Source organism: Nicotiana tomentosiformis, chromosome 7 (assembly GCF_000390325.3).
Source record: "Nicotiana tomentosiformis chromosome 7, ASM39032v3, whole genome shotgun sequence".
Classification (NCBI taxonomy): Eukaryota; Viridiplantae; Streptophyta; class Magnoliopsida; order Solanales; family Solanaceae; genus Nicotiana; species Nicotiana tomentosiformis.
The window spans coordinates 120,316,842-120,328,844 of record NC_090818.1 but is presented as its reverse complement, the minus strand read 5'-3'; the positions used below and the strand labels follow the sequence as shown (position 1 = coordinate 120,328,844).

Sequence of the window (12,003 nt, the reverse complement as noted above, 5' to 3'; positions counted from 1 at the left end):
AGCCTCAAACCCAGAATGCATGCCTCATATTCAGCCATGTTGTTAGTGCAATAAAATCGAAGTCGAGCTGTTACAGGGTAGTGATGCCTTGTTTCAGAAATGAGTACAGCACCTATTCCGACACCTTTCATGTTAGCAGCTCCATCAAAGAAGAGTTTCCAACCTGGCTTTTCATCATGATCAGCCCCGTCAACATACATCACTTCTTCATCAGGAAAATAAGTCTTCAGTGGCTCATATACTTCATCCACCGGATTCTCGGCCAAGTGATCGGCTAGGGCTTGGGCTTTCATCGCGGTTCGAGTCACATAGATGATGTCAAATTCTGTGAGTAAAATCTGCCACTTTGCCAACCTCCCTGTGGGCATAGGCTTCTGAAAGATATACCTTAGAGGATCCATGCGAGAAATGAGGTAAGTAGTGTAGGATGACAGATAATGCTTCAACTTTTGCGCCACCCAAGTCAGGGCGCAACATGTCCTTTCAAGAAGAGTATACTTAACCTCATAAGGAGTGAACTTCTTGCTGAGGTAATAAATGGCTTGCTCTTTCTTGCCCGTGATGTCGTGTTGACCCAACACACAACCAAAAGAATTATCCGTGACTGTCAAATAGAGGATTAAAGGTCTCCCAGGTTCTGGCAGGACCAACACAGGGGGGTTCAGCAGGTAATTCTTGATCTTATCAAATGCTTCCTGACACTCATCGGTCCACTTAACCGCAGCATTTTTCTTTAGTAACTTAAATATGGGCTCACAAATCGTCGTGAGTTGAGCAATAAACCTGCTGATGTAGTTTAACCTCCCGAGCAGGCTCATCACCTCAGTTTTATTCTTTGGTGGTGGTAGTTCTTGGATGGCCTTAATCTTTGACGGATCCAACTCGATGCCGCGTCGACTGACTATGAATCCCAATAGTTTCCCCGACGGAACACCAAATGCACATTTCGCCGGATTGAGCTTGAGGTTGTACCTGCGGAGCCTTTGGAAAAACTTTCTCAAATCCCCAACATGGTCGGACTGCTTCTTTGACTTTATGATCACATCATCTACATAAACCTCAATTTCCTTGTGTATCATGTCATGAAATATAGTAGTCATTGCCCTCATGTAAGTTGCCCCAGCATTCTTTAAACCGAATGGCATTACCCGGTAGCAATACGTCCCCCATGGCGTGATGAATGCTGTCTTTTCTGCGTCTTCCTCGTCCATCAGGATCTGATGATATCCCGCATAACAATCCACGAAAGACCCGATCTCGTGCTTGGCACAATTATCAATCAGAATGTGGATATTCGGCAATGGAAAGTTATCTTTTGGACTTGCCTTGTTGAGATCACGATAATCAACAAACACCCTCGTCTTACCATCCTTCTTTGGTACTGGTACCACATTAGCTAACCAAGTGGGATACTGTGTGACCCGAATGACCTTTGCCTCCAGTTGCTTTGTGATTTCTTCTTTAATCTTCACACTCATATCAGTCTTGAACTTTCTTAACTTTTGCTTGACAGGAGGGAACGTAGGGTCGGTTGGCAATTTATGAGCTACCAAATCAGTACTCAAGCCCGGCATGTCGTCATACGACCATGCAAAGACATCTTTGTATGCAAATAGTGTTTTGATTATTTCTTCCTTGATTTGCGGTTCTAGATGCAAACTTATCTTGGTTTCTCTGACATTATTTTGATCCCCTAAATTGATTGCTTCGGTTTCATTCAAACTAGGCTTGGGTTTTTCTTCGAAGTGTTTTAGTTCTCTACTGACTTCCTCAAATACCGCCTCTTCATCGTATTCTGTTTCATCATCACCCTCTACTTCTTGGATCGTTGTTTCAGAATTAGATTGGCTTTTAAGATTTGGCTGAAAATTCCTCATGCATGTCATGTCATTGAAACCAGCATAAAAGGAACTGTACAGAAAGCAAAAATAAAAATGAAACGCTGTCAGGATTAATGGAAAACGGGAAATTGTATTTCATTGAAAATAAAAGGATAGGAGGGTTTGTACATCAAAACAAGCAAAAAATAAAAATCTGGATTACAACCCTGGAATAACCCAGATAGCAGAAAGGAAAACAAAGCAAACTACCAAAACTCCTTCCGGGCGGGGAGAGGAGTAGCTTTCCAATTGCTAAGCTTCACATTTGGCCCAACGAGCTGCACATCGGCATTACTGGAACCTTCCCCGATTTTTACCATATTAACCTCATCAAACAAACTCTGGAACCTCTTGATCAACTCTTCATCAAAGTCGACCACAGGTTTTGGGACCGCTGATATTGGGCGTTTTGCGACCCTTGGCTTGACAAAAGACTTGGAGATATGTGGAACAGGCTTAGGAAGTGACCATGCCTTTCCTTTCAAACTTTTAGCCTTTTTCACGTCCTTCCCTGTGAGTGTGAATCCCAAACCAAATGTACCAAAACTTTCACGTGGGCACACCGGATGCACAATACCCTGCAGAGATGAACCCAGACCTTTGTCTGGCAGAAAACCATTCTTCAACATTTCATTTGCTACCATGACAGACGCGGATGGTATCTTTGGACCTAGGATGCATTCTCCTTCGGGAATTTTCCTGACAGACACTATTTCGAACATTTGGTAAACCCAAGGCCCTTTATCATCTTCAACTTCAATAAATGGAACGATTGTGTCATTGTAAGCAGATAAGTTCTCATCACCGTGCACAACTATTTCCTGTTTGTCCCATTCGAACTTTACCATTTGATGCAGAGAAGACGGGATTGCCTTGGCAGCGTGGATCCAGGGCCTGCCCAACAACAAGTTATAAGAGGCAGTCACATCTAGCACTTGGAACTCCATAGTGAACTCAACCGGCCCTATTGATAAATTTAGCATTATATCACCGACAGAATCTTTCCCTCCTCCATCGAAGCCTCGAACGCATACATTATTAATGTGGATCCTTTCGGTGCCAATCTTCAACTTTTGCAAAGTGGACAGAGGGCAAATATTCGCACTAGAACCGTTATCCACCAGTACCCTTGAGACAGCAAAATCTTCGCACTTCACTGTGAGATAAAGAGCTCGATTGTGTTCTGTACCCTCTATAGGGAGTTCATCATCTGAGAAAGTGATCATGTTCGCTTCGAAAATCTTATTAGCAATCTTTTCCAAGTGGTTCACCGTGATCTTATCAGGAACATGGGCCTCGTTCAAAATCTTCATCAGGGCTTTGCGGTGTTCATCTGAATGTATCAACAAAGACAGAAGAGAGATCTGAGCTGGTGTTTTCCTCAACTGTTCTACAATGGAATAGTCTTGCATTTTCATCTTTTTCAGGAATTCCTCAGCCTCTTCTTCGGTGATCGGCTTTTTTACTGGGATGTGGCCGTCCTTGGATGGCTTGGTTTTCCTCAGTTCTTCTGGGGCAAAACATCTCCCAAAACGAGTTAGTCCTCCGGTTTCATTGATTTCTTCTTCTACTTCTTTCCCTTTGTATGTTATTACCACCTGTTTGTAATTCCATGGGACGGCCTTTGTGTCAACCATCGGTAACTGGATTACTGGCTTAATGATAACGGGGGTAACACGAGCCCCTTCCACGATTATGACAGGCTTGCCCGGGACCCCTGGCACGACCACCTTTTGCCTCTCCTGGTTCGCTTCAACATCAACCGGAGGCCCTTTCACAACCAATACAGAAGGCTTCACGTTGAGCGCGCTTGGCTTCTCCGACACCCCTTTGATTGCCAAGGACATTGCTTTTGCAGAATCTAGAGCTTTGACTGGATTACTTTCGCTATCCCGGATCATCATGACAGACTTGGAAGAGTTTTTGGGCTCCCCATCCTTATGAACTATCTCGATCATATGTGTCTCTGCATGGGCCGGCAAAGGATTTTGGTTGATGTTTGGCGCCTCCGGGCTCTGGACCACAATTTGATTTGTATCAATAAGCTCTTGGATCGCCCTCTTCAAATGCCAGCACTTCTCCGTGTCGTGCCCCGGAGCATCAGTACAATATGCACATTTAAGGGAGTAATCAAGGTTCCTTGGAGGCGAATTTGGTATCTTGGGCTCAATCGGCCTCAAAACGTCCAACTGCCTCAACCTCTGAAACAAACTGGTATAGGACTCTCCAAGAGGGGTGAAGGTTTCTTTCCGTTGTTGCCTCTCTTTTCTGTAATCTGGCTTCGGTCGAAAACTTGGACCAGTAGGGTTTTGGTATGGTTGTGGGGGTGTATAAAGATTTTGTGGAGTTGGAGCACGCCATTGCGGGTAAGGAGGGGGTTGAGCATATGACTGTGCGTGGTGAACATGGTATTGGGGTAGCTCGACAGAATATCGAGGGTCCTGTGGCGGGAGATAGTGCTGAGATGGATTATATGGAGCTTGGGTGTAGGCTTGAGGTTGGGGTCGAGTTTGGGTGTACTGGTGAGGCGAACCCCTTGGGCCATGCCATGATCCAGAGACAAACATAGCGACATCTTCTTTCTTCTTTTTGCCTAACAGGCTTCCGGTGCCACTTTGAATTGCCTGTGTGGTCGCTTTTATGGCAGAGTAGCTCATGATCTTGCTTGACTTGAGTCCCTCTTCCACCATTCCTCCCATCTTTACCACATCGTTGAAGGACTTACCTATGGCTGAGATCAAATGGCCAAAGTAAGTGGGCTCTAGGGCTTGAAGAAAGTACTCGACCATCTCATCTTCCTCCATTGGAGGGTAGACTCGTGCAGCTTGTTCTCTCCATCTGAAACCATATTCCCTAAAGCTTTCATTGGGCCTCTTCTCTACCTTGGTCAAAGATAGGCGATCTGGGACAATGTCTATATTGTACTGAAAGTGCCGAGCAAAGGCCTGAGCCAAGTCATCCCATGTGTACCACCTGCTAGTGTCTTGGCGGGTGTACCATTCTAAAGCTGCCCCACTCAGACTCTGACTGAAATATGCCATTAATAATTCATCTTTCCCACCGGCGCCTCTCATATTGCTGCAGAAGCCTCTCAAATGGGCCACGGGATCTCCATGTCCATCGTACGGGTCAAACTTGGGCATCTTGAACCCAGCGGGCAATTGAACATCCGGAAATAAGCATAAATCCTTGTAAGCCACACTTACTTGGCTTCCTATCCCTTGCATGTTCTTCAAAGATTGCTCTAGGCTCTTCACTTTCCTGAACATCTCGTCCTGCTCCACATTCCGGGATGGTTTCTCAGTTTCGACAAGAGGTTCAAAGCGAGGGGCATGGGAATAAGGATCCGCGACTTTGAAAGTTGGTTCTGGAACATAATATTGGGTATCTGGAGCTTGGAACGCGGGTTCGCTAGAAGATCTGTGAAGGGTAGCTCGCGGAGGGGCTACGAAAACAGGAGCGGATGTTGGAGCAGGGTATGCAGTTGTTTTGGCTGGTGGAGCATGAAAGGTTTGGGACGAGGTGCCAGGGTAGTGGTGATAAGGGGTAAAGCCTGGTGCGTGCTGAGGGGAAAGGTCAATGGTAATGGGATCTTGGGCTTGTGATAGTGGTGGAATGAAAGCGGGATTTTCCGAGTAGTTAGCGGGGAATGAAGGTGGGGGATGCCCCCTGACCCAGGCTTGATACATTTCTGCCATTTGATGCTTCAACCTGTAGACCTCTTCTTTCAATTCAGACTCCGATTCTACAACCTCCCTTGGCGGGTCGACAACACCCGTGTCCAATTCTTTGCTAGTCATGACTGCCTTACACTTTGATCTGGTGTTATAAGGGTGACTTGCCAGGATGCCAACAAACTAACCACCTAAAACAAAACCTGTCTCTGTTCACACACAAAAACTTGGTCAGTTTTAAAAGCAATTTACAGATAGGTAATCGCACATTGGATATGCAATGCACCTGAGCAGTTAACGTTCCTAAATGCTTTGCGACGGTTCGTATGTTTCATCCCGGCTTTTCCAAATTCTCCAAATCCTGACTTTTCCCTCTCACCTCCTGCTATGTTTCGCTCTTTTAGTTCTTATTCTTTCCTCTCTTTTTTAGTTTGGCCCCTTTTTTCTTTTAAGAATATGATCGAATCCTATGGGGATTGCCTACGTATCATGACGCCGCATGAATCAGATCATTACGTAGTTCAGAGCAATAGACGCGAAATAATTTATTTCATTAATAAAAGACAATCTTTTTGGATTTTCTATTACAAGGACTAAAGTAGAGATGACTGCAAAAAAGGAAAATCTACAGACTCGGCATAAAGTAATAGACAACTTTGACAAAGGCGAACAAGACTCAAAGAAAGTAAAACACAGACTACTAAAGGAAATCAAAAATACATAAGAGCATCCACTGGTACTCCGGAGGCTTGCGGGACATCAGCCGGTCTCCGCATAGGCCTGCAGGCAATATCCTCTTGGAGGCGGTCTAGGTCAACCATCACTTGTCGGACGAATGTCATTACAGAAGCAAAAAACATAGACTTGGTCATGTCTTCACATTCATGGCATTTCATTACAACATAATCAGCTATCTCTTTAATCCTCATTCTGATGACACCCTTTTCTTGCAGCAAACGTCCAATCTGCTGGGCCCGAGCCTCTAATACTTGTGTATCTGTGTTGCTTTGGTCTTGTAACTGCTTCAGGCTTTCTTGTAGTTGGTAAATCAGTGCATAGCAATGCTCTCTTTCTGTCCTGAAATCCTTTGTTTGCTTAATCATTTCATTTTCCAGAGCAACCAACTTTTCCTGCAAAATCGCTACTTCTTTGTCATATTTCTGCTTCAACTGGTGGGCTAATCTAGCGTGTTCTTCCACACCTTTGGCCAGCTTTGCTTGAGCATTGAACAAATCCCCCTCGACCTTTGTCAAGTCAAAACCGTAATCATGCACTTTCCGCCTCAGGTTGGTTATAATTTTCCCATCTCTCTCACTTCTTGCTGGTGTCTCGGCGGCTATCTTCATTCTCTGAATTTGGGCTCGAAGGGCTTCATTTTCCTTGGCCAACCTCTTCTTTTCCCCTGCATCTTCAGCTGCCTGCAAACTACCATCAAATTTGATTTTTTCAATTTGCCCTTCGAGCTTGCTTATGGTGGTCCGGTACTCCCTTTCTTTGGCTAACCAAGCCCACTGCTCCTGCGATGCGTCAACAAATTCTTGGATATGAGGTCTTTTAGTTGGTCGTTCGGGTTCACCACTCGTCGCGACTCTCTTTCCATACCAGGCAACATAACTAGGTAAGACCTCACCTTTAGACAAATCACGTACTCGGGTATTTGCCCCCAAATACTGGCATTCGCTCCAAATTTTACGAACCACTTCTTCGGGAAATTGGGCATCAGGACGGATTTCGACCACATAAGTGCTAAGATCTTCATCTCTAGGAACTGTCTGGCATCTTCCAGGCTGTCTCAAAACCCGGTACGGAGCATAGGGTTGGATGCTTCGGAGACCCATTAGCAAGAAGTAGGGACCAGTGGCGGGCATATAAACAATCTCATCAACGGGAAGCCAACCCAATGTCCATTCTACCTGATCTGCGATCGTAGATTGAAGGCGGGTAATCCAGTCTTTGACCCCTTTCGGCATCTCGAATCCTATTACTCGTGCACTAAACTCTTCAATGCAGTTTTTTCCCGTAGACCCATAGTTCATGTATCGAGGACGATGACAGAGGTGTTCGATCATCCATACTTGCAACAACAGGTTGCATCCCTCGAAAAAGCTGGCTCCGGCCTTACAGAACGTGAGGGCTCGGAATATATCTGATACGATCATGGGTGCGAGAGTACTCTTGGCCTGAGTAGTCAGAACGTGGACAACCCCAGCTATCCGCAAATCAATGTGCCCGTCCTCCCTTGGAAACACCAAAAGTCCTAAAAATGCCACCATGAAGGCAAAACATCTATGGGTCTCCCATTTTGATCGGTTTCCTTTACTGCAGAGTCCATTTTCAGGGTCTTCGAATCCCCCTAGATGCCCGTATCGCTGATATAGAAAATGAAAGGTGGAAATTCCTCGTGCTAGACTTCCCGTCTTGATTTGTCTGCTTATCTTTAATAAGTCCAGAAACTTGTGGGGAGTAACAGTCCTTGGAGATACCAGGTACTTGTGTCTCAGTCCTTCCGTGCTCCCAGTATAACCCGCTATTTCTTCCAAAGTGGGCGTAAGCTCAAAATCTGAGAAGTGTAAAACATTATGAGCGGGGTCCCAGATTGCCACTAATGCCTCTATCAGGTCCCTTCTAGGTTGAATTTTCAATAGTCCAGTGAGCGCCCCTAGGTATTGGTTGACCATATCTCGTCCTTGTTTTCCCAAATCCTCCCACCACATGTGGAGTGTTAGTGGAATCTGATCCATAACTTTCACAGGTAAGTTCTGAACGGTGCTCATTCTGCACATTTTAAATTAGGGTGACTAGATTAAAATTTTGTACAAAACTGACCATGAAAAGATTACTATCATTATAATTTTTGAAAAATATAACCGAAAACAAATCACGGCCACTTTTGCAAATACGGCCTTTCAACGCTTCGGAGGAGAAGATTTTAGGGTTGTGTTTGCGAAGTGGTCAATTTTTATTTTTATTATTATTATTTTTTAAGAGAAAATATTTTTGGAATTTGATTATTCTGTTTTTTTTTTATTTTTGAAAAAGCAAGACTTCTAAAGAAAAAAGAAAATATTTCTTTTTTTTTGAATTTTGATTTTATAATTATTTTTTTGGAATTTCGAAAGAAAAAACTTCTAAAAAAAAAAAAGGAAAAGGAAAATATTTTTGGATTTTAATTTCATTTGTCTTCTTTTTCTAATGAAAGACTCCTACAGATAAAATATATACTTGTTTTGGTTTAAAAATTTTTTTTTTTTTAATCTTTTATTTGTTTGGGATTTTCTTTAAAAAAAAGACTCCTAAAAGAAGGAATTAAAGGAAATATTTTTTGAATTTTTAAAAATGGGGTCACAAAGAAAGACTTTCTAAATAAGGAAATAAAGGAAAATATTTTTAGATTTTTGAAAATTGGGGGCCGGAACCGATGAGGTTTGCCTACGTATCTCACATCCGGTGAGAATCAGGCCCGCGTAGTTCGGTCATTTTGACGCGCAGAAAAATATGATTTGTTTTGAAATGATTCTCTCTTTATTTTTGAAATTTCGACAGAGTAACAGGATTTTTGAATACTGAAATTATTAAAACCAGGTGTTTTTCTGTCTTACCTCACTCTTGGTTTTTTTCTTTTTTCTTTTTTTTTTTTTTTTTTGGATTTTTTTTTCTTACTCGCGAAGCCGGTCAACATACAAGCCAAACAAATTAATGCACAAGTAGCACGTAAAGAATGCATCAGGATGGTCTTTTAATTTTGGGTACACCTGTTCTAGACGGACCCAACCCCTGTGTTGAGTCCCCTAAGTCAAATGCACGTGATGCAAGCAAACGTACCTACTAGGGATCCGGCATGAGGCTGTGTTATTCTAAGTTTAAATCCTGGGTGTATTGTTCTAGACCTGGCTTACCCGAGCGGACAACTCGAGCCGGGGGGGCAACGTACCGGTAACCAAAAGGCCATCCGGCTTTGTAACTGATCCGATCCTCGTTCTAAATTAGGATATGACACTAACAGAAAAGAAGTCACGCCAGCGTGCACTTCCCAGAAGATTTAGAAGAGTCAGAGAGAGAAAAGGTTTCGTAGCAGTTTATATACAATTCCCACAATATCAAAGCGGTAAAAAAAAAAAAAAAAGCGGCATTTAGCACATTAGGCTCAAACACGTAAAAATTAGACAATCGTGAAAGCCAATCATAACAGCTATTCTAAGCTCGAATTCAGAACCCTGAACCAGAGATTCTGGGTTCGGTCCCCAGCAGAGTCGCCAGAGCTGTCACACCTCCTTTTTCCCGAACGGATGGGGGATAGGGGAGTTTTTCCAATTAAAGTGACATTAAACGAAATGGGATTATTTATTTATTTCAGAGTCGCCACTTGGAATAATTTATGGTGTCCCAAGTCACCGATTTATTCTAAATCCCAAATCGAGGAAATTGACTCTTATTTATGGTCTGCGAACACAGAAGACCGAGTAAGGAATTCTATTAACCCGAGAGAAGGTGTGAGGCACTCCCGGATTCCGTGGTTTTAGCAGGGTCGCTCAACTATTATTAATTGGCCTAATTATCTGATTTATTACATGTTTGAACCTATTGTGCATTTTAGCTTCTAACCGCTTTTAATTATTTATGGAGTTTATTTGAACAAGTCGCGATGTCGCGCACTCATTGGTTTTTGTACACATTGCGAATCGCGCCACGTGAAACGCACTTGCGACCTACAATGTGTTGATTTTATTATTAACATTTGAAGTTATGGTCGAGTCACGTGAAACGCACACTCGAATTGGGGTTTATGTATCATGACTAAGCCACGGGAACCGTACTCATAGTCACAATGATTTATTTATGAATCGCGCCTAAAGCAAGCTACGATGTTCATAAGTTGTTTATTTAAACTACCATGAGATTATTGGTGAAGCTATTGAATTATGGGTAACAAATTCACATGGAAAATATACAAACCTGTATCCAACCCCAAATTATTTAACCATGTATAGTTAACTAACTAACAAAATCAAAGATCAGCTATATGAAACCATGGACAACTAACATTAACAGAACTATACTAACAGAATGTGGAAGCTTTTCTGAAATAAGGCCACTATAACAAATTAAAATAAACTAAAGCTACTGCTCATGCTTTCTATCACAAGAACCAAACGAAATATCATATAAATTAGCAAAATAAAAGGTGTAATAACGAGAGAGTGGACCTTTAAGCCAAATAATTTTCCATGACTTGATCTAGTAGACAACTCCAAGTGAGATTTACAGTAGAGTAAAGCCGACAAAACTTGAGCGGCGAACAACAAAAATAGCTTGGACGCCTTTGACCGGAAACTCAAACGGCAAACTCGGGGGCAGCGGTTATGGTTGTTTGTTAGTGATTTCCATAGTGTTTTGTGGGAGTAAAGGTGCTGTATTTTTAAGGGCTATTTGCAGCAGGTTTTTTGCTGCCTTTTGGACTTATTTTCACTGGAGTTTGGGAAGGAATTTGTAGTTTTGTTTGATGAAATTGTGAGGAAGAAGAAGAAAGCTTCCTCTTTTGCCCGTCCCCTCTCGTGTTCCTCCTTTTTAGCAGGCTGCGGCTGTTTTTCTTGCTGAGCTCTTAATGTTAGGGCGGGGAGGGTCTCCTCTGATATGTGTGTCTGTTTGGTGGTGTTGAAGAGTAGGTATTTATCTTTAGGTAGGGAGAAGGGGCTTAGGGTTAAGGGATTGGGCTTGGATTTAGGAAATTGGGTTAGGTCCATGTCTTGTTGGGTTTTAATTTTGGGCTAAGAAGATTAAAATAATATAATATATTTATAAAAATCACTCTTAATAAACTACTAAAATAAAATTAAATATTAAAAGTAAAACTATATTTTTGTATTTTTTAAATGTTATAATAAAGTAAAAAATAGAGAAAATAGGCTAAAGTCATGGTAAAATTAAAATACTATAAACATAAATATACTAACTGACCTTAAACTAAAAATGAAAATATTTTTTGAGTTTTTAAATTGTAATTTGAAGTAAAAATTGATTGAAACTCTATAAAAATTAAAGTTAAGTTAAATAAATATTTTAAACACTAAAATAGCTCAAAAACGTGCCGGATCAAAAATTACGTGCTTACACCGAGTACCTCGAGTGTGATTCGAATCGAAATCGGAACAAGAATTAGACTTATGGAAAAATCTAAAATTTGGCCTCCTCGTGTAATCGCACCTCAGGATTTTAGACCGCAGGTGCGAGCTCGCAGAAACGACCCTCCCATCGCAGATGCGCCCAGGTGTGTCTAGGCTTCAATCGCAGAAGCGGACAGTTTCTCCCAGAAGCGTGTCCGCAGATGCGCACCAAATCACGCAGAAGCAGAAATTGGGTTGGCCAGGGGGTCTTCACAGGTGCGGCTCTTTTTGCGTAAAAGCGTGACCGCAGATGCGGTCCTAAGTTCCACAGATGCGGACATACGCTGG

At 42.5% G+C, this 12,003-nt stretch overlaps 1 protein-coding gene across 1 annotated transcript; it reads right to left on the bottom strand.

Annotated features, from left to right (window-relative positions):
• Positions 1 to 1,887: 1,887 nt before the first annotated feature.
• Positions 1,888 to 5,680, bottom strand: LOC138896289 (uncharacterized). Its single transcript, XM_070181086.1, has 4 exons — positions 4,854 to 5,680; positions 4,606 to 4,718; positions 2,198 to 3,846; positions 1,888 to 1,911 (listed from the first exon to the last, which is right to left on the bottom strand). The coding sequence occupies exons 1-4, from the start codon at positions 5,678 to 5,680 to the stop codon at positions 1,888 to 1,890; spliced, it is 2,613 nt and encodes an 870-aa protein (XP_070037187.1).
• Between the last annotated feature and the right edge of the window lie 6,323 nt (positions 5,681 to 12,003).

Coding starts and splice junctions, on each gene's coding strand:
- LOC138896289 (XM_070181086.1), bottom strand. CDS start 5,680: ATGACTAGCAAAGAATTGGACACGGGTGTTGTCGACCCGCCAAGGGAG. Junction 4,719..4,853: donor ACCCGCCAAGACACTAGCAG/GTGGTACACATG, acceptor ATATGGTTTCAG/ATGGAGAGAACAAGCTGCAC. Junction 3,847..4,605: donor CCATTTGATCTCAGCCATAG/GTAAGTCCTTCA, acceptor CGGCCCATGCAG/AGACACATATGATCGAGATA.